Below are 22,876 nucleotides of genomic sequence, written 5' to 3' on the forward strand. Positions count from 1 at the left end.
AGTGCTCCCAGCCCAGCCTGCCTTCATAAAACTAGATTGCTTTCTGTAAAGTTACTGTACACCAAATAATGGCATTTTTAGTTTTGTGTTGACTTATCCTTTGAAAGTGCTTTTAGGCATGAGTCTCATAAGTTTATCAGAAAATCTCATAAATGGCAATCTGATAAAATGACGTGTATGGAAACATACAGGATGTTCTTTCCGCTAATCCATGTTTTATTTACCACGGCCATATGAAAGCATCGAACAAAAAGCTGGTGCAGTGTAGAAAGAAATGACTCATAGTAAACCCACTTAGTGTTGGCAATCTGCTTTATAGTGCATTCCCATGCTGTGTATTTCCTGTGCTCTGATCATTCATTTACTTGTGAAGGAAGCAGGAAAAATGTATCCCAATGCTGTATTAGATGTACTTAGTGGGGCTTTGAAAGGGATGTTTTCACTATAAATGGCAGAATTGAGAAAAAGCGAATGAGACAGACCTACTGGAAAACAGATATGGGAATGAAGATAACTTGTTTTCTGAATGCAAAATCTATTATGATAGTTAATATAGGGTAACAGTCATTAAAGTGATACTAAAGGTTCAATTTTCTTCTTATTTAAATAACAAACATGTCATACTTACCTCCACTGTGCAGTTCGTTTTGCACAGAGTGGCCCTTATCCTCCTGTTCTGGCGTCCCACACAGTGGCTCTCGCGGCTCCTCCCCGCATTAGATAACCCCCTCTGGGAAGCTCTCTCCTGAGGGGGTTACCTTGCAGGCGCGCTCCCATGTCATACACTCTGCGTCCATAGATGCCGAGTGTATGACTTGCCCCCCCCCCCTCATCGGCCGCGTAATTTCATTGGATTTGATTGACAGCAGTGGGAGCCAATGGCAAGCGACGTGGGATCGAGCCTACAGAAAAACGGGGCTCAGGTAAGTAAAACGGGGGAGGTGGGGGCTGGGGGGCTTGGATACTGCAAGGTGGTTTTTCACCTTAATGCATAGGATTTACCTTAGTGCAGTCCTCCTTCACTTACCTCATCCTTCCATTTTGTTTTTAAATGTCCTTATTTCTTCTGAGAAATCCTCACTTCCTGTTCTTCTGTCTGTAACTCCACACAGTAATGTGAGGCTTTCTCCCTGGTGTGGAGTGTCGTGCTCGCCCCCTACCTTGGACTACAGGAGAGTCAGGACACCCACTAACACACAGCTCCTTTCTCTATCTGCAATGTAGAGAGCGTCCTGACTCTCCTGTATTCCAGGGAAGGGGTCGAGCACGACACTCCACACCAGGGAGAAGCCTTGCAATAAGGCTTTGTACGGCCGCAGTGTGGCTCTAAATCTCTGACTCGCCGTCTTTTTACGACCTCAGCTCCTCCTGGCCACTGGGGCATCACTGAGATGCCGATGCGCGTGCCTGGCGGCCGTGATGTCCGCCAGGCACCCGCGATCGGCGGTCACAGAGACAAGGACGTGGATCTGTGTGTGTAAACACACAGATCCACGTCCTATCAGGGAGAGAGGAGAACGATTTGTGTCCCTTGTACATAGGGACACAGATCGGTCACCTCCCCCAGTCAGTCCCCTTCCCCCACAGTTAGTAACACTATGCAGGGTACACATTTAACCCCTCCCTCACCCCCTAGTGTTAACCCCTTCAATGCCAGTCACATTTATACAGTAATTAGTGCATATTTATAGCACTGATCGCAGTATAAATGCGAATGGTGACAAAAATGTGTCAAAAGTGTCCGATGTGTCCGCCATAATGTCGCAGTCCCAATAAAAAGCGCAGATCGCCACCATTACTAGTAAAACAATAATAATAAAAAAAAAAATTCTGTCCCCTATTTTGTAGGCGCTATAACTTTTGCGGAAACCAGTCGCTTATAGCGATATTTTTGTTATTGATTTTTATTACCAAAAATATGTAAAATACGTATCGGCCTAGACTGAGAAAATTATTATTATTTTTTTTTTTTTTTAATTGGGCTATTTATTATAGCAACAAGTAAAAAATATTATTATTTTTTTTTTCAAAATTGTCGCTCTATTTTTGTTTATAGCGCAAAAAATAAAAACCGCAGAGGTGATCCAATACCACCAAAAGAAAGCTCTATTTGTGGGAAAAAAGAACGTACATTTTGTTTGGGAGCCAAGTCGTACGACCGCACAATTGTCAGTTAAAACGACGCAGTGCCGGAAGCTGAAATTTCACCTGGGCAGGAGGGGGTATATGTGCCCAGTAAGCAAGTGGTTAAAGTTGCACTTCTGTTTGTCAAAAAGCAATATTTGGATTGGATTATGATTATGAGCATAATTTGTTCCAGAAGCATGCTTGTAATCCAAAGCAATTGTATATATAAAAGCAAGTTTCCCCATAAGAATCAATGGAAACTCAGATAATTTGTTCCAGTGTCACTGCTAGTGTATGCAGTACTGCATGTGGCCAGAGGTGGGGGGTACAGGGAACGGAGTGTTCCCGAGTGTTTTCACCCCCGCACTTCTGGCCACATGCGGTACTGCACACCCCATGGGCTTAAATGTTGCTCGTCTTGCGAACCAACGCTTGCAAATCAATAAAGGGTTTGGAAAAAAAACAGCTCACATTGCAAAACCCTCGTAAACTGCGTTACTTGTGTAGCGCCTGGCTACTTACATAGCAGGTGCTGCTGTAATTTTAGAGGGGGGTCAGAGAGTTAGTTGCCTCTGACCATGTTTATTTGGCTAAATTTAGGGCCTCTGCTCCAGCTCTGGCTGTTCCGTGTGCCAATAGCTGTTGTCTGGGGGATCCTCTCTACCCCAGACGGCAGGTGGCAACAGTGAGGTCAGGGTCACGTGGATGCTTCTCTCCGGCAGCCAATCAGGAGGGTTGATCGCCTTGCTGAGCATGCTGGGAAGAGATATTTAGGGGGCAGACGCCATTGGTTTGCGTCGTCGTTCCCGCGCCATCCGCCTGGGCAGTCATCCTACCACCCCCGTGTGTGACCCTCCTGGCCAGGGTGTGTGTGTTGCAGTGTTCCTGGCTCAAGGGCCACGTTGGTCCAGAGCATTAATCTACCTTGTAGACTCAGTAGATAGACTGAGTCTGCAATTTGCAAGTGGTCCTGGGCTGTCCGTCCCGTGCGAAGAAGCCGACCGATTGGGAGCCTGTCTGGGGGATACCGAGCGTGAGGCTGGGGTCTTGGGAGAGGCCTACTTGCTTACCAAGGACACTTCGTATCTGAGAGGCTGGACGATGGTCGCCTATCAGTTCCTGACATAACTAAAGCTGTTTAAAGGAGATCCGGGTGCTGAATCCAGTTGAGAAGGATTTTGGACCGAAACTATCTCCACCTTTAGGAGGGTCTGTGGCAGAGACTTCACCCTAAAGTTTCCGAGTGACACTCTGGCTGCTAGGCTGGTGAGAGAGGCCTGTCTGGGTGCACTGTGCCCACTGGCTAGAGTGGCGAAGAAAGTTGTCGTTGGAAGCAGGACTGTTTCCAGTAACCAGTTAACCCTGAATCCGCCATCTTCCATTTCTTCTATCCCTTCACCTACAACTACTTTTACTATTTTACCCAATTGGGTAATAAAGCACAGAAAAGAAATGGACAGTGTGGACATTAACTTTATTACAGCTCTAATCCAGTACCCTAGACGGCGGAGATATAGAGGTAACATGCCACCCAAATCAAACCAGCAGCTCCTTCGGGGGTAGTGCTACACTTGCAATCAGAAGTTTTAATGTATTTATGAAACTTGGCTTTATTTATAAAGACGTTATATACAGTATCACAACGACTAAATCTGTATCTGTAGTACATGTTCAAACCTTAATACCATAAATAATATGGGCCAGATTCACAGAAGAAATACGCCGGAGTATCTACTGATACTCCGGCGTATTTTCAAATTTGCTGCGTCGTATCTTAATTTGTGATTCACAAACAAAATACAACGGCATTTGGCTAAGATCCGACAGGCTTACGGCTTCGTACGCCTTCGGATCTTAGGCTGCAATACTTCGGCCGCCGCTGGGTGGAGTTTGCATCGTTTTCCAGCGTCGGGTATGCAAATTAGCTTTTACGGCGATCCACGAAAGTACTCGCGTGCGTTACGTCGTCGCAAGTCATTTTTTCCCGTCGCAAAGTTAAGCCTGCTTTTTCATGGCTTAACTTTAGACCAGCCATGTTAAAGTATGGCCGTCGTTCCCGCGTCGAATTTCAAATATTTTTTGTTTTCCTATGACGTCCGGGAATACGTTACGCACGTCGCCGTTCAAACAATACGCCGGGGCGCCGTAATTTCGCACAAAGCACGTCGGGAAATTTCGGAGCATGCGCAGAACGTTCGGCGCGGGAGCGCACCTAATTTAAATGGTACACGCCCCATTTGAATTAGACGGGCTTGCGCCGTACGGCTTTACGTTACACCGCCGTAAGTTTACACGCAAGTGCTTGGTGAATCAGGCACTTGCGCTGAAAACTTGCGGCGGTGTAACGTAAAGACGATACGTTACGCCGCTGCGATTCTTTATGAATCTGGCCCTATGTTGTTAGATTTTTACTCCAGGAGTATATAACGAGTTTGTCAATTCTTGAGAAATGCCTTAATAATGCATTACAATGTAACTAAACCCAAGAGATTTTAGTCGACTAAAATGTACTGGAGATTTTAGTCAACTAAAATACAACTAAAACTAAAACAATTCAGGTGACTAAAATATGACTAAAACTAAAACGGCATTTTAGTCAAAAGACTAGGACTAAAACTAAATCAAAATTTGACGTCAAAATTTACACTGATGCTAAGCAGAAGATAGGGTTGCAGGCACCATTTCTGAAAGCTTAATTCTAAAAACTCAAAAAAATGGCAGTGGAGTCACAGATCGCGCTTAGACATTTAAAACGCACTTCGAGCACTTTCTTCTTAATATAAAGATAAGATCTTATCTTGATTGATTGCACATGTACTGCTGGATAGTATCTCTACTGATCCAGCTATTAACTTCCCTACACAGATTCACAGAGAAAGCTCTATTGTGCATCCATTCTGAGTTCTTATTTTAACTGAAGCCCTGATGAAGGGCTGGGAACCATCTGATCGACTGGACTTGGTTGCCAGCCAGTGTCTCTCACTAAAGATGAGCTTGGGTATTTTATATACTTTTTAGTATTTTTGCAGCGAAGTCTCCTTCAACCATTTAGCCCTCTCACTGACTGGAATGAAGGTTGGGCGTGTTCACAAGTAGATGTGCCCGAGCCCGCAAGTAAGATAACAATCACAGGCACTGTGAAATTTTCCCCAATCTCTGCCGATGCGTGCCGAGCGCTGTTCTCATTGTTGGGATGAGCAGGCGTGTAGTTGGGCGTGTATTTATCCTCAATCGTTAAACGCGATTTTTTTTTTAACCAAAAATATGTAGAAGAATACGTATCGGCCTAAACTGAGGAAAAAAAATGTTTTATATATTTTTTGTGGATATTTATTATAGCAAAAAGTAAAAAATATTGTTTTTTTTTCAAAAATGTTGCTTTATTTTTGTTTATAGCGCAAAAAATAAAAACCGCAGAGGTGATCAAATACCCCCAAAAGAAAGCTCTATTTGGGGGAAAAAAAGGACGCCAATTTTGTTTGGGAGCCACGTCGCACGACCACGCAATCGTCAGTTAAAGCGTTGCAGTGCCAAATCGCAAAAAAAGGGCAAGGTCCTTTAGCTGCATAATGGTCCGGGTCTTAAGTGGTTAAGGCACAGCACAGCGTACTTACATATTGTGCCATACTATCCTCACATAGTGCCTTATTCCAATGATGACAGGTCCAGGCACCATCTCCTCCACCTCTAACTCAAAGCTTATGGTTGTCCACTGGATGGGCACTGATGATGTAACTCTTGCACATAAGCACAGGCATTACCTAATCCCCAACACCTTGCTATATTCTCAATCTATTACAGATGTTGGGAAAGAAACAGGACTGTTTGGTGCATTACTAGGTACATGATGAAAATATAGCAGAAAAACTGAGATTCTCTGGTGAGCTGGGGCAGAATCTACAACTTTATCAAGAAGATTATACCTGTGTTATGGTCGCCCAGTGTTCCCTCTTAACATACTGTACATCTTACATTATATTGGAAATTAGGCTTTTTGGTTTATTGCACAGCATTTTTAGATATTTCCTTACTTTAGCTTGACCTGCAGAAGGGCGATGGAGTCAGTGGTAACACAAAGTGCTTTAATATCTGGGATATAGAGGCCAGCAGTAAGTTCCCCTCTGATTCCGGTTGATTTTGAGCAGGCAGTAAACAAACAGGTCTGGCTTTGCATGTCCCATATCTGAAACAAAGGACTGTTATTAAATACATTACAATGAATAACTGCTCACAGGTTAGCATTATGTGAGGATCTTAGAAAAGACCAGTTGGCCTGATAGTATAATAAACTGTGGCCCAGATTCAAGAAGCTATTGCGCCCGCGCAACCATAGGTTGCGCGGCGCAATAGCTGTTTTGCTCCCGCGTAGCGAATGCCCCTGATTCAGGAACATCGCTACGCGGACTGCAGCCTAGGATATGACAGGCATAAGCCTCCTTATGCCTTCATATCTCAGGCTGCATTCTTGCGTTGTCCGCTAGGGGGCGCGGCCATTGTGATCGGCGTATAGTATGCAAATTGCATACTACCACCGATTCACAAAAGTTGCGCGGGCCCTGCGCACGCAAGGTACGGAGTTTCCGTACAGCGACTTTAGCGCAAGGTTGCTCCTGCTATAGCAGGGGCAGCCAATGCTAAAGTATAGCCGCCCTTCCCGCTCGTGAAATTTAAATTTCACGTCGTTTACGTAAGTGATTCGTGAATGGCGCTGGACGCCATTCACGTTCACTTAGAAGCAAATGACGTCCTTGCGATGTCATTTGCCGCAATGCACGTCGGGAAAGTTTCCCGACGGAGCATGCGCTGTTCGTTCGGCGCGGGAGCGCGCCTAATTTAAATGATTCCCGCCCCCGGCGGGATCATTTACATTAGGCGCCCTTACGCCGGGCTATTTAGCATAGCGCCCGCGCAATTTACGGAGCTACTGCTCCGTGAATCGCGGGCATATCAAAATATTTGCGTGGGCGCAGAGCAAAAATCGTTGCCCTTTGCTCACGCAAATATTGCGCGGATCTACCTGAATCTGGCCCTGTATGTATATGAATTACTGAAAAATACACATTTGCCAATCTACTGTGTAGGCAAAGTCTAAAGCCTCGTACACACGATCAGTCCAAACCGATGAAAACGGACTGAAGTTCAGTTTCATTGGTTCACCGATGAAACAGACTGATGGTCTGATGTGCCTACACACCATCAGTTCAAAAACCGATCAAGTCCAACGCGGTGACGTAAAACACAACGAGTGCTGAAAAAAATGAAGTTCAATGCTTCCAAGCATGGGTCGACTTGATTCTGAGCATGCGCGGGTTTGGATCCGATGCTTTTGTGTACTAACCATCGGTTTTGACCTATCGGTCAGGCGTCCATCGGTCCAATTTTAAAGCAAGTTCTCTGTTTCTGGACTGAAGGACTACAGACCGATGGGGTGTACACACGGTCGGTTTGGACCGATGAAACTGAACTTCAGTCCGTTTTCATCGGTTTGGACTGATCGTGTGTACGAGGCCTAAGAATCATGTTCTACACAACTATCCAACGCCTTCACATTTCCCTATGTTATGTCTCTGAAAATACTGAAAATATCGAATTATTCTGTCAGGAATGCATTCAGCTTCTAATTTCCTGTAGTGAGCTGTCAGCACTGGCTCTAAGACGACAAACTCCAAAACAGTGTTGTCATCCCTACCTTATTACCTGCTGTACCATCTACTTGTATGAGAAAGTCTTCTGTTCTCTTTCTATTGCTTCCTTTGTGTGAAATCCCTGCCAGTCCCTCTGCTTTCCTATCAAAAACTGACCACGCTAAGTAGGAGCCCACCCCATGGTCAGTTCTCTAGCTATGCAGGGAACTCCATATGCTCTGCTCCAATGATCAGACATGTCCTGACACGCCACCACTGCACAGCCGTTCACTGGCAATTCACTTGTAAAAAAGGTATTTATACCGTTTTTTTTTTTTTTAAATATCTATACACAAATGATTTTCTTTGCCTTTCTATTTTAAACTGAATGGGTTGTTTTACAAGGTGATCCTTTACAATCACTTTAATTTATCCCTCAATGAGTTTTGTTGGAAACAGCACTGTTAAAAACAGCCACTAGAGGGAGCATGGAACATTTCTATGCTGACCATTTTTTTTCTCTTAACTTTTCTAATTTATAAACAGATTATTATGCTTATTCATTTTCTCACAAAACAAAATATAACATAAAGTAACATTTTCACTAGTAACAATCAAGCACAAGAACAGTATAAGCAGAGACTAGCTGAGCAAAAGGTATTCTTTGAATGACTGGGGTTAGTGGGAGCCATGCTGTGTTTTTATTTGCCTCTATCATTACGAGCTAAGTTATGCCGTGGAGAACTGCAATTCACTAGCTTTAATTTTTACACATGTATTAAAACTATACAACATGCCGAGCCCATAAACATAATTAGCTAGATTCAGAAACACTTATGACGGCGTATCACTAGATACGCCGTCGTAAGTCCGAATCCGCGCCGTCGTATCTTTAAGCGTATTCTCAAACTGAGATACGCTTAAATCTTGCTAAGATACGACCGGCGTAAGTCTCCTACACCGTCGTATCTTAGCTGCATATTTACGCTGGCCGCTAGGGGCGTGTACGTCGATTTACGCCGAGAATATGTAAATGAGCAAGATACGCCTATTCACGAACGTACGTACGCCCGTCGCAGTAAGCTACGCTGTTTACATAAGGCGTTTTTTCAGGCGTAAAGATAAACCACCAAAAAGATGGCGCAGCCAATGTTAAGTATGGACGTCGGGACAGCCGTCGAATTTCACGTCGTTTACGTCGTTTGCGTAAGCCGATTCAGAATGGGGCTGGGCGTAGGTTACGTTCACGTCGAAAGCAAGGAGTATTTGCGACGTGATACTGAGCATGCGCGCGCATGTGCCGTACGATCGGCGCTTCATTTACATGTATGGTGATGAATCGTGAATTCATTACCATACAACACGCCCACTACCTGCCTATTTTGAATTAGGCGGGGTTGCGCCGGGCCATTTGCGCTACGCCGAGGCAACTTAGGAGGCAAGTGCTTTGTGAATACAATACTTGCCTCACTATCTTACGTTGGCGTAGTGCAAATGGGATGCGCTACGCCGACCTAAAGAAGCGCCGCCGTACGTGAATCTAGCTAAAAGTGTTTATCATTGAAATGGTCTTATTTCTTAAATTTCCATTAAGGAATGCATGTCATTGATATCTATTTATGTGTTACTGCTTGGGACACATTATTATTGCACTTTGCATTAAGGAAAAACATTTTTTACTAAAATTAATGGGCTAGATTCAGTAAGCAATTGCGTCTGCGTAACCATAGTTACGCAGCGCAATTGCTTAGTTGTGCCGGCGTAACAACTTTTCTGTATTCAGAAAGCTTGTTACGCCGACTGCAGCCTAAGATATGACTGGCATAAGGCTCTTATACCGTCGTATCTTAGGCTGCATTCTTACGATGGCCGCTAGGTGGCGTTCCCGTAGTGGTCAGCGTAGAGTATGCAAATTGCATACTAACGCCGATTCACAACCGTGCGTGCGCCCTACGTACGCATTTTACGTCGTTTGCGTTTGTCGGGTTCCGCGTAAGGCTGCTCCTGCTATTAGCAGGCGCAGCCAATGCTAAGTATACCCGTCGTTCCCGCGTCGCGAAATTTGAAAATTACGTTGTTTGCGTAAGTGAATCGTGAATGGCGCTGGACGCCATTCACGTTCACTTTGAAGCAAATGACGTCCTTGTGACGTCATTTACCGCAATGCACGTCGGGAAAGTTTCCCGACGGAGCATGCGCACTACGCTCAGCGCGGGAACGCGCCTAAATGATCCACACCCCCTACGGGATCATTTAAATTACGCGCCCTTACGCCGGGCAGTTTTAAGGAGCGCCCGCGCAAATTACGTAGCTACTGCTTCATGAATGAAGCGTAGCGCACGTAAATTACGGAGGCGCAGCCTTAAAACGGTACATTGCGCCTCCGTACCTGAATCCAGCCCAGTGTCTGCAAGGTAGACAGACAGAATAGTGTAATGATTCTGTTAAAAAACGAGTAAATACCTATTAAATTCCTTCATCTATATCACCTCCGGCGTTCTAGTTTCTGTTCTCTCATTCACTTCCTGGTTTGCGGCACTCGTTCATGTAAGAACTACATTTCCCAGTATGTATTGCGGCACGCCCAGTAATTCACACCTCCTTGAAGTCTCTAACACGTAGAGAGCGTCCTGCCGCACAGATGTAGTTCCCAGGAGGGGGGGAGCACGTCACTGACCACCGCAGTGAAGCCTCCCATCACGGTGGTCAGTAAAATCAGACAAGCAGGAAGTGAACAGAACAGAGAAGAAATAGAGCAACTTCTGAGCAAAAACGAACAATGAGGAAGTGAAAAGAGGAATGTCTGCAGGTAAAGGATGCTTAATATGAAAACAAAATAATTCCTTTACAACCCCTTTAATGAGTAAATCTGATCATACATGTGTAGATTTCTCTCATTCAACCCTCGTAGCTGAATGAGAAAAAATTGCTTGATTTCTCCATCCACACTAAATAGAATTATTAGAGGAATCCCCACATGCCAGCTATTGTATTCAGTGAAACAAGAAAAGCTGCTCCAGGTGAGTGAGTCTCTGGTTAATCCTCACACACACTAGTCAGGTGCTAGCCCAGCTCGCATGCTGTGTAACATGAAGAAATAATTCCGGACAGCTACACTTTCAAAAATCCCTTTATTGAAGCTCCATATGACAACTGGTTGACAGATGGAGCAGGGGGCAAAGAGGTAGACGCGTTTCGCTCAAATGTTAGCGCTTAGTAATGACTAAGCGCTAACATTTGCACAAAACACGTCTACCTCTTTGTCCCCTGCTCCATCTGTCAACCACTTGTCATATGAAGCTTCAATAAAAGGATTTTTGGAAGTGCAGCCGTCTGAAATTATTTCTTCATATTGTATTCAGTGGCCACTGCTCCAGCAGCTGCTGACTGCCTGTACAGTGCCTGCATCGAACCAGATGTAGGCATTGTTTGGCCAGAAAATCTTCCAACCATAACCATGGGCATCCGCTGAATTTTTTTCAAGGGGGGGCACTTTGGCAGTGGCGATACAGTCGCATTTAACCCTTTCTTCAAACGCTAGCGGGCATTAAACGATGGTAAAATGCCGCTTTTTAGCGGCGCTTTACCGATAACGCGGCCAGTTGGCAGTGTGAAATAGCTCTTGAGATAATTCAGCTTCACTCAATGCCCATATAAATATAGCCTTGAGAATGTACAGATCCCCCTTCAGCACAGACCCCCCATTCTGCACAGACCCTACCATTCAGTACAGATGGACCCCCCATTATGCACAGACCCCTCTATTCAGCACAGATGGACCCCCCTTCAGCACAGACCTCCCCATTCCGCACAGACCCCTCTCCATTGAGCAAAGAACCCCCCTTTAGCACAGATGGACCCCCTTTAATCACAGACCCCCCTTCAGCACAGATGGACCCCCTATTCAGCACAAACTGCCCCCCCACTTCTGCACAAATGGACCCCCCTCCCCCATCCCATTCAGTACTTCAGATCAGCCATCAGCGAGGCACAGGCAGCAGGTTCCCTCCCCCTGTGTACACATAAACACAGGAGGGGGAGGCATCTGTGACATCTGGCCCAGGACTGCTCAGACAGCCCGTGGCCTGGGAGACTCTTCAACACCTTCTTGATTTTCCAGGGGGGGGTCATTTGCCCCCCCTTGCCCTATGGAGCAGACGCCCATGACCTTAACTGATTTTTGTCAAATGGAGGAGGGCCAACAGGACCAACCACAGCTTAAATTTGACACTTCCGGAATCTCACTTGCATCAGCAAAGTCAAAACAGAAACAAGGCCCCCCTTAAAATGAAAGTAAAACTTCCTATCCTTTTCAGCCAAGGAAGCTGCCATCTTGGCCTCTTTTTAATCTTCAACTGCCATGATGCTGCATGTGTGATCGGTTATGACACCAGCTATTGGATGGTTTGACAGTTTGATTGAGAGCCCAACTAATGTGACAATTACCGTATTTATCGGCGTATACCGCGCACTATTTTGCCCTGAAAATCAGGGCAAAATCGTGGGTGCGAGATATACGCCGATACCCGCTTTCCCGCCACGAGTTTGAATACTGCGCCCGCATATAGCGAGCGCAGTACACTCGTGAATCTTCGGGCAGTCTCGGCGCCTCTCGTACTGACGTCCTGACGTCCTGAGCGTACAGGACGTCAGTGCGAGAGGCGCCCGAGCCTGCCCGAAGATTCACGAGTGTACTGCGCTCGCTATATGCGGGCGCAGTATTCAAAGTCGTGGCGGGAAACGAGCGGGAGGACGCCGAAGATGGACACCGGACCCGCCGAAGATGGACGCCCGACCCGCCGAAGACGGACGCCGGACCCGCCGAAGAGGACACCCGAAGCCGCAGAAGGACGCCGGACCCGACGAGGCCGCAGATGGACGCCGCGCAAGACACCAAAACTGTAAGTACAAAAAAACAAAAAATATTTTTTTCCCACAGGATTGGGGGCCACTTTGGGGGTGCGCGGTATACGCCAGAGCGCGTTATACCGCGATAAATACGGTACTTTCCCGGCACATGTTTTTTGAAACTGTTAAATTGATGGGTTTACTTCCACTTTAATGCCGCATACACACGATAATTTTTCGGCATGAAAAAAAAAACAACGTTTTTTAAAACATCATTTAAAATGATCGTGTGTGGGCTTCACATCGTTTTTCGGGTTCTGAAAAACAACAAGAAAAAAATTAGAACATGCTGCATTTTTTCATGTCGTAAAAAATGATCATGTGTGGGCAAAAACAACGTTTTAAACCCGCGCATGCCCAGAAGCGAGTTATGAGACGGGAGCGCTCGTTCTGGTAAAACTACTATTCATAATGGAGTAAGCACATTCATCACGCTGAAACAGACAAAAAAGCGCAAATCGTCTTTTACTAACAAGGAATCAGCTAAAAGCAGCGCAAAGGCGAATAGAACTTCCACCTTTAGAGTGCCGTCGTACGTGTTGTACGTCACCGCGCTCTGTTCATCATTTTTCAAAAACGATGGTGTGTGGGCAACATCATTTTTAATGATGAAGTTGGAAAAACACTGGGCTAGATTCAGCAAGCATTTACGGCGGCGTATCTCCAGATACGCTGCCGTAATTTCAAATCTGCGTCAGCAGAGGAATCAGCTAAAAGCAGCGCAAAGGCGAAAAGAACTTCCACCTTTAGAGTGCCGTTGTACGTGTTGTACGTCACCGCGCTCTGTTCATCATTTTTCAAAAACGATGGTGTGTGGGCAACATAATTTTTAATGATGAAGTTGGAAAAACACTGGGCTAGATTCAGCAAGCATTTACGGCGGCGTATCTCCAGATACGCTGCCGTAATTTCAAATCTGCGTCAGCGTATCGTTACGCCGATTCTCCAAGGTAGATACGTCTAAAAAATAGGCTTCCTCCGCCGACGTAACTTGAATGCGGCAGCGTAAAATTGTGTGTATTTTTACGCTGGCCGCTAGGGGTGCTTCCGTTGTTTTCGGCATAGAGTATGCAAATTACCTAGTTACGTCGATTCACAAACGTACGTGCGCCCGACGGTAGTTTTTTACGTCGTTTGTGTAAGGTTTTTTCGGCGTAACGTTGCTCCTGCTATTAGGTGGCGCAGCTAATGTTAAGTATGGACGTCGTTCCCGCTTCGAAATTTGAATTTTTTGCGTCGTTTGCGTAAGTCGTTCGCGAATAGGGCTGGACGTAATTTACGTTCCCATCGAAACCAATGACTTCCTTGCGACGTCATTTGGAGTAATGCACACTGGGATATGTACACGGACGGCGCATGCGCCGTTCGTAAAACACGTCAATCACGTCAGGTCATCACATATTAGCATAAAACACGCCCCCCTTCCACATTTGAATTGTGCAGGCTTACGCCAGCCCCATTTACGATACGCCGCCGCAACTTATGTGAATACTGCACTTGCTCCTGTAAGTTGCGGCGGCGTAGCGTAAATACGAAACGCTGCGCCGCGGTAAGAAGGGGCGCAGCTACCTGAATCTAGCCCTTCGTTTTTTGTACATGCTGAAAAATGACATTTTTTTTCATGCCGAAAAACGATCGTGTGTACGCGGCATAAGCCTTCGCACACACTGAACACGGCTTTGAAATTGTGCGATTTCCATGTCACATTTCAGTACGACTTCGGGGGGGTGACTTGAAAGACATCTGTGCGGATTCATGCACAGATGTCTATTAAAATCGCCCCCTAAAAAAGTAGTGCAGGACCTAATTTTGGAAATTGGTGCAGCGCCGCAGTCGACGTCACACCAATTGGGAAGCTCCTATGATTAAACACTAATTACAGTGTGAAGAGGGAAGAGGAAGAGCTCCAGCCATAGAACGTCAGTGTATGCCAAAGCAAAGATCAGCTTACCTTTATTGTACAATCTGTGGCAATAGAGAATATCTTGTTATCTTCTGAAGAGACCTCCACAAAAAATATGGGTGCTGTATGACCTCGAAGCATACCTGTAGCTCGCCTGGATTTAAAGAAAGTAAAGAGAGTAATGGATTCATTAAACATTTTAAACTCATAAGCAAATATAATGTATACATGAGTAAGAAAACATAGCCGAAAACATACAAAATTTACATTTAAATATATATGTAAACAAAAACCAAAAGGGGTTAAAATATCAATATCACTTTCCTACTGAGGCCTTTAAAGTTTATTGTAGTCCAAGAATAAAATTATAATACCTTATTTATCGGCGTATACCGCTCACTTTTTTGCCCTGAAAATCAGGGCAAAATCGTGGGTGCACGGTATACACCGATACCCGCTTTACGGAGCCGAGTTTGAATACTGCGCCGACATATACCGAGCGCAGTACACTCGGGTATAGTCGGGCAGTCTCAGCTCCTTCCGCGCTCACGTCCTGGACGTACAGGACGTCAGCGCGAGAGTTGCCGAGCCTGCCCGACAATACACGAGTGTACTGCGCTCTGTATATGTCGGCGCAGTATTCAAACTCAGCACGGGAAACGAGCGGGGAGGACGTGAGGACGCCGCAGAAGGACGCCGGACCCGACGAAGAGGACACCCGAAGCCGCAGACGGACGCCGGACCCGACAAGGCCGCCGATGGACGCGGCACAAGACACCAAAACTGTAAGTACAAAAAAACTTTTTTCCACAGGAATCCGCTGCAACTTTAGGGGTGCGCGCTATACGCGGGAGCGCGCTATACCCCAATAAATACGGTATATTGCAGCACTATGGTTCCTGACACAAGCCCCTATATCAATGCATTAAATTCATATAAGAACCAGCAGAAGAAACCAGAGTGCTCTGCGGGGATCAGGAATCAATGACACCAAGAAGTCTGTCCAATGAAGAGGTTTACTGGGCACCACAGTGCCTGAAAAAAGGTGAAGATTGATGGTGCAATGGCAGGACAAGTTATTCTAAAGTCTCAAACACACGATTGGACTTCCAACTGACTTTTCCGTGGATTTTGCTCCGAAGGGCGTTGGCCGTTAACTTGGTATGCAACAAACACGAACGTAGTGACGTAATAGACGTACTAAGTTTTTTTTGCTCTTTACCGCCACCCTTTGGGCAACTTCTGCTATTGTTACATGATCTTTAGCATTGGTTCTGAGCATGCGTGTTTGTACTTTGGACTTTAGTCCGATGGACTTGTGTACACACGATCGGATTAGCCGACGTAGGACATTTGTTGCCGGAAATGTTGTCTGTTCTCACAGCGAACATTTGTCCAATGAAAATATCAAAAAAGTTTGTCCGATGGAGCGTACACACGGTCGGATTGTCTGCAAAAACAGGTGCATCTGAGGTTTGTTGTCAAAAAGTCAGATTGTGTGTACAGGCCTTAAAGGGGTTGTAAAGGTAAACAAAAAAATAAATTCCTAAATAGCTTCCTTTACCTTAGTGCAGTCCTCCTGCACTTACCTCATCCTTCCATTTTGCTTTTAAATGTCCTTATTTCTTCTGAGAAATCCTCACTTCCTGTTCTTCTGTCTGTAACTACACACAGTAATGCAAGGCTTTCTCCCTGGTGTGGAGTGTCGTGCTCGACCCCTCCCCTGGAATACAAGAGAGTCAGGACGCTCTCTATGTTGCAGATAGAGAAAGGAACTGTGTGTTAGTGGGCGTCCTGACTCTCCTGTAGTCCAAGGGAGGGGGCGAGCACGACACTCCACACCAGGGAGAAAGCCTCGCATTACTGTGTGGAGTTACAGACAGAAGAACAGGAAGTGAGGATTTCTCAGAAGAAATAAGGACATTTAAAAGCAAAATCGAAGTGAAGGAGGACTATTTAGGATTTTTTTTTTTTACCTTTACAACCCCTCTCCTTTTTACAGGGGAACCTTGTTTTTTAGTTTTAATTTTGTGTCAGGGTCATTTTATCACTGTAGGCCAGGCAGCAAAACATTCACTCTGAATGCACATTTTAAACTACAACTCAAAGTTTAGCTTTGAAACTTAGCATGCAGTTTATTCTACAATATGGGATATGATAATAAACCATATTGCACAACTTATTTAAAGGGTTTAAAGGGGTGTTCCAGCCAATTTTTATGTTTATTAACCCCTTAACGCCCGCCGCACGACTATTTACGTCCGCAAAATGGCACGGACAGGCAGAAGGGCGTATATATACGTCCTTGCCTTCTAGCGGGTGGGGGGTCCGATCGGATCCCCCCCCCCGCTGCGTGCGGCGGGCGGATTCCCGCGGGGAGCGATCCGTTATAGCCAAATGCCAGTCTGTTCCGGAGAATCTCCAGCACTTCCAGGTAGTATGGAGCGTGCCTTTACTTCTAGCCCCCCCCAACTTTATTATAATGGGCAGTCTCACTGGCCAATAGAAATGTGTAGAAGGCAGAAAGGATCAGACAGCATTCGGCACTATCCGAAAGTACTAGGGCTTTGTCTGTCAGATTGACCCAAAATTTGGTTGCAACAGGAAGGTTTTGGATGGTGCTGCAGGTGGATGCACTTAAAGCGGAGGTTCACACAAAAAGTGAACCTCCGCTTTTTGGATCCCTCCCCCCCTCCGGTGTCACATTTGGCACCTTTCAGGGGGGTGCAGATACCTGTCTGAGACAGGTATTTGCACCACTTCTGGGTTCTGACTCCCGCGGGGAGTCCAGCCTCGTGACGTCACACCCTCGCTGTCTTCTGGGAAACACTGTTCCCAGGAGAGAGCAGGGACCAGTGACGGCACGCCGCGATCCGCAAGGTTTCACTTCCTAAATTCCCTTACCGAGGATGGCGGCGGAAGCAGCCGAGGACTGAGCGATAGCTCAGCCTCGTCTGCTGACATCGCGGGCGCGCTGGACAGGTAAGCTTTTAAAAGTCAGCAGCTGCAGTATTTGTAGCTACTGGCTAAAAAAAAAAAAAAACAGGTGGACCTCCGCTTTAATACCTACAACAGTTTTTTTTACCAAAGAGAAATGCAAAATATAAGTTTATAAATTAAATATTATGATAGTGTCACGTTCAGGGGTCAGGCTCACCAGTAGCTACAGCAGTAGAGAGGCTCCCACCGACCAACTGGATAAGTGAGGCAACAGGTCACCCTAGCAGAAGACACGGGCTCACCCTAAGTGAGGGGTCTAAGCACTAACCGATGTGCACCAGAGCTCCTGATGGTGGAGATGGGTTTTGCGCTCCTTAGTACCAGGTCGCGTAGTCTGTAAATAATGGGAGAAAAAGTAGGCGTGTCAAAGACCAAGTGAAGCAGAAGATGCAACAAATGGTATATTTAATCAAATATACCATTTGTTGCATCTTCGTTTTTGGCGCACCTTGTTTTTCTCCCATTGTTCTGCAAGAGACTTCTTTGCTCCCAAGGGAGTTGCCCCTAATGCTGCATATGTATACTTCCTGGACTTTATAGACTATTAGTTGTGTGATCAGTGTGTTTCAGTACCCTCTCGTGCGCCATTCTGTTTTTGTCTTGTAGTCAGTAAACAAGCCAAAGGTTGGTAACAAGTGATAGCAGGTTGGGATCAAGCATAAGCGTAGTCAAGGAACAAGCCAAGGTTGGTAAAGAGTGATAGTAGTGATAAGGACAACTGCAGGTAAGCAAAGGTGCAAGAGATCGGCTGTAGAGAGCACAATAATTTGGCAAACAGGAAGTTAAAAGGATTAGCTTAAATAGGAAGTTCATGGGAGGAGCAATGAGTTCAAGGTTCAGCAAAAACAAAGCACAAAGCAGGATTGTATAATGGATGAGACAGAGTGCTGTCCAGCATCTCAGATGACTCAGCAAGAAGAGACATTGCCAGACTTACCGGGTTCAAACTTGGGTCCTGGCAGATAGCCATATTATCCTAAATAATATGTTACCTAAACATTTTATCTTCCTGATATGTGTCTGTTGTACCATATACATGTGTTAAAAAGTATCCCGTTCTCTCTGTAATACTTCCTTTGTGTAAAATACTTGGTATCCCTACCAGTCCTATTAATCTCCTATTTCAAACTGATCACGCTAGGCATGAGAGCGTATTTATTCCAGCGTGGTCAGTTTTCTAGTTATGCTGGGAGCACAGCCTACTCTTCCTCCTCCTATGAACAAACCTGTGCTGACATACCTCCCTGTACAGCCATTCACTGGTAAGGTCATAGTACTGTTGGTCTTGGCCACCGTGCTGCAGTTCAGTTTCAGGGTTTTGACAATCTTTTTATAGCCTAAGTCATCTTTATGTAGAGAAACAATTATTTTTTTAAATTCCTCAGAGAGTTCTTTGCCATGAGGTGCCATGTTGAACCTCCAGTGACCAGTATGAGAGAGTGAGAGCGATAACAGCAAATGTAACACACCTGCTCCCCATTCACACCTGAGACCTTGTAACACTTAGGCCCCGTACACACGAGAGGATCGATCCGCTGGAATTGATCCGCGGACCGGTTTCAGCGGATAGATCCCCTGGTGTGTACGATCCAGCGGATCTGTTTCCGCTGATTTTTGTCCCCGGGGATGGATTTCCAGCGGATCAAAATTTCTTGACATGCTAAGAAATCGATCCGCTGGAATCCAGTCCAACGGATTGATCCGCTGGTCTGTACAGACTCACCAGATCAATCCGTCCGAATCCATCCCCCGCATGCGTCGTAATGATTCGACGCATGCGTGGAAGTCCTTATATCACAGCGTCGCGCACGTCAACGCGTCATCATCACGGCGACGGCGCGAAACGTCACCGCGGATGGAATTCCGCGGGGATTTTGATCTCATGGTTAGTACAACCATGAGATCAAAATCCGCCAGAGGATTTATCCGCGGAAACGGTCCGGGGGAATCCTCTCGTGTGTACTAGGCCTAACAAGTGACATGACATGGGGAGGGAAAATGGCTAATTGGGCCCAATTTGGACATTTTCACTTTTGTTGCCAGCGGTTTAGACATTAATGGCTATGTGTCGAGTTATTTTGAGGGAGCAGCAAATTTACACTGTTGTACAAGCTGTACACTCACTACTTTACATTGTAGCAAAGTGTCATTTCTTCAGTGTTGTCACATGAAAAGATATAATAAAATATTTACAAAAATGTGAGGGTGTACTCACTTTTGTGAGATACTGTATATATACACACACACACACACACACGCAAATGTTTTGTCTTTCACGAATGGGTTGCTTTACAAGGTAAGGGTTCACATATACTTTAAGGCAAATGAACCAAAACTGACCCTTTAAAAACTTGTGACGCAAGATCAAAAGTGTGCTTCACATTCATGATTTCATGGCATCAATAACTAAGATATTACCTAATGTAATGATAAAATTTTTATCACATATTTAGAAAATAACAGGAATTTGTGATGTAAGAGGAAAGTCCAACTCTATTATTCATGTCTTCACAATCCTAATAGCTACTTCACCATGTGCCTCTAACTATCCTACTGACGTCATAAGATGTATACTATGTCAACATCTTGCACAACCCTCTACCCCCAGAGCTAAATTGCTACTCACTTTGTTCTCAGGTATACGCCTTACAGTGGTTGCAAACCTTTAATTTTTTTTTGTTTTTATAAAAATAACAAACATGCCTATACGTATCTAATCTGTGCAATTGTTTTGCACAAAGCAGCCCCAATCCTCTTCTTCTGGGGTCCCCCGTCAGCGCTCCAGGCCCCTCATCTTCATCGGGTGTTCCCATGGAAAGCTGCTTTCCCTGTTTTATAAAATGTATGCTTAATACTAACTTCTCAAATAATATGATTCATCAAGCCCTAGATACATTGCTACATGCTACATGCTACATACATGCATTGCTGCACTAGTTTCTGAGAACTTATTGCTGGGAGTTTTTTCTTATTTCTCCTCTTGACCTGTATAATAATAGGTTGTTATCTGTTAATTAATGTGACTTGTACTCTTGATGCACCCCGTACTATGGTGCATATTTTTGTAATGTGAGAATATGTCTTGAGGACTTTCTTTGAAAAAAATGAATATTTTTAACTTTTTGCTATAATAAATATCCCTCAGTTTAGGCCGATACGTATTCTTCTACATATTTTTAGTTAAAAAAAATCGCAATAAGCGTTTTTTGATTGGTTTGCACAAAAGTTATAGCGTTTACAAAATAGGGCATAGTCTCGTTACAGAGCGGGGAGCGGGAGCTGTGTGTGTAAACACACAGCTCCTGGTCATGTCAGGGGGAGAAATGCTGATCTTCTCTTCATACAATGTATGAACAGAAGATCAGTAATTTCCCCTAGTGAGACCACCCCCCTACAGTTATTTTTGGGGGATATTTATTAAAGCAAAAAGTAAAAAATATTTTTTTTTTTCAAAATTGACGCTCTATTTTTGTTTATAGAGCAAAAACTAAAAACCGCAGAGGTGACCAAAAGAAAGCTCTATTTGTGGGGGGAAAAGGACGCTAATTTTGTTTGGGAGCCAGGTCGCACGACCGCGCAATTGTCAGTTAAAGCGATGCAGTGCGAATCGCAAAAAGTGCTCTGGTCTTTGACCAGCAATATGGTCCGGGGGTTAAGTGGTTAAAACAAAAACTTTTAAACTTAGAGCGTGGAAAGGATTTTTTTACTGTTAGAGAGGTAACAGATAATAATGCATCTGATTTCAAATCAGTCAAAAACGTGGAATTTTTTACTCCCATGTGCAAGAGGTCTAAAGATAATTATGATCTATTAAATTGCATGTTCTTACGCAGGCACGTAGAGGTTCCACAATCTGATTATACGATCCATTCCCCCTGTGATCACAAGACTGTTCTTCTTGCAAAATGCAAATGTCTTCACCCCTTTATACACCCGGAAAACTGTCTGGTCTCCTGCTGCTCTCTTCTGTGGTGGTCCAGATGACATTGGAGCTCGTCTTCCCTTATCTCTCAAGTGATCCTTGATGTCCTTCATCTGCTGTTCCACATTTGTGGTCCCTATGGTACAACCTTTAAGCATAATCACACATTTAAGCTGGCTTTCAGGAAAGGATGCACAAGAGTCAAAATATAATTTTCACCTAAATAACTGGACATTTGCTTGTACAGTATGTCTACAGCATTGAATATATTACTCAACTGCCTTGGATCCTCACACATTAGAATTTCTGTAATTATTAGATAGGCATAATTCATTAAGCCAAGATAAGACTGCATATTCTAAAAATATATTGATTCCCAAGAACAGGAATTATGGGTCAAATCCTCAAAAAAGCTGCCTAACTTAACTTTCAGCAGTTAAGTTACACAGGCGTTAGGTAGAAATTTAAGTGCCCGATCCACAAAGCACTTACCTAGAAATTACACGCTGTGTAACTTAAGTGCCTCCGTCGCAAGGCGGTCGTCTGATCGAGGGGGCGATTCCTATTCAAATGAGGCGCGCTCCCGCGCCGGACGTTCGGCGCATGCGTGTGACGTAATTTTTCCCGACGTGCATCGCGCGAACGTACTTTACGCCGGGCTTTGTGGATCGCGACGGGACAATAAAGTTGCGTCGGGTAAAAAAAAAAATACGCACCGGGAAAAAAAAATCGAAATTTAAAAAAAAACGCGGCGATCGAAAAAAAGGTTTGTTTTTACAAGGTCTAAACAGTTTAGGCCTTGTAAAAGCATCCCTAATTTTACGCATGCAAAACGTAACTTACGCAGAAAATACAAAGCTAAAAAGCTTTGTGGATCTGCCTAAGTACTCATTTGCATACGCAAAGCGGCATTTCGACTCGAAATGCCCCCAGCGGCGGATGCGGTACTGTATCCTAAGATCCGACAGTGTAAGTCTATTACAGATGTCGGATCTTCTGACTATCTTTGGAAAAATCCTTCCTAAAATTTGTCAGTATTTTTTTGCTTGACTCATCCAAAGCAAGTAACCTGCGTTGGAATCTGACAACATCTGACCCCTCGGGGGACAGCTTCCCTTACAGCAGTGGTTCTCAACCTGGCGGTCGGGACCCCTTTGGTGGTCGAATGATGATTTGCCAGTGGTCACCAAATCATGGGCTGTTCCTGAAGCCTGCACCGCTCTCCCAGCTTTTTTGGGGCCGACCAGCAGGGCTGTCCCTGGAGCCCGCGGCCACCCACTCAGCCTCTTTGCAGCCGCCAATTTAGTTCATGGCATGGCTGGGGGGCAGAGACTAGAGGTCAGCTGACTGGTGATGAATGTGAAGTGGGAGGGGCTGGAGGGGACCCTATCT

At 45.1% G+C, this 22,876-nt stretch overlaps 1 protein-coding gene across 1 annotated transcript in view; it reads right to left on the reverse strand.

Moving 5' to 3' along the window:
- Positions 1-22,876, reverse strand: part of LOC120929180 (WD repeat-containing protein on Y chromosome-like) — a 181,936-nt gene that overhangs the window by 74,992 nt on the left and 84,068 nt on the right. The window contains exons 13-15 of the mRNA XM_040340457.1: positions 21,392-21,632; positions 14,611-14,716; positions 6,159-6,310 (exon numbers count right to left, since the gene is read on the reverse strand). Of these exons, the coding sequence (XP_040196391.1) occupies positions 6,159-6,310; positions 14,611-14,716; positions 21,392-21,632 (499 nt within the window). The remainder of the gene's footprint in view (positions 1-6,158; positions 6,311-14,610; positions 14,717-21,391; positions 21,633-22,876) is intronic.

This window comes from Rana temporaria, chromosome 2, assembly GCF_905171775.1.
Source record: "Rana temporaria chromosome 2, aRanTem1.1, whole genome shotgun sequence".
NCBI lineage: Eukaryota > Metazoa > Chordata > Amphibia > Anura > Ranidae > Rana > Rana temporaria.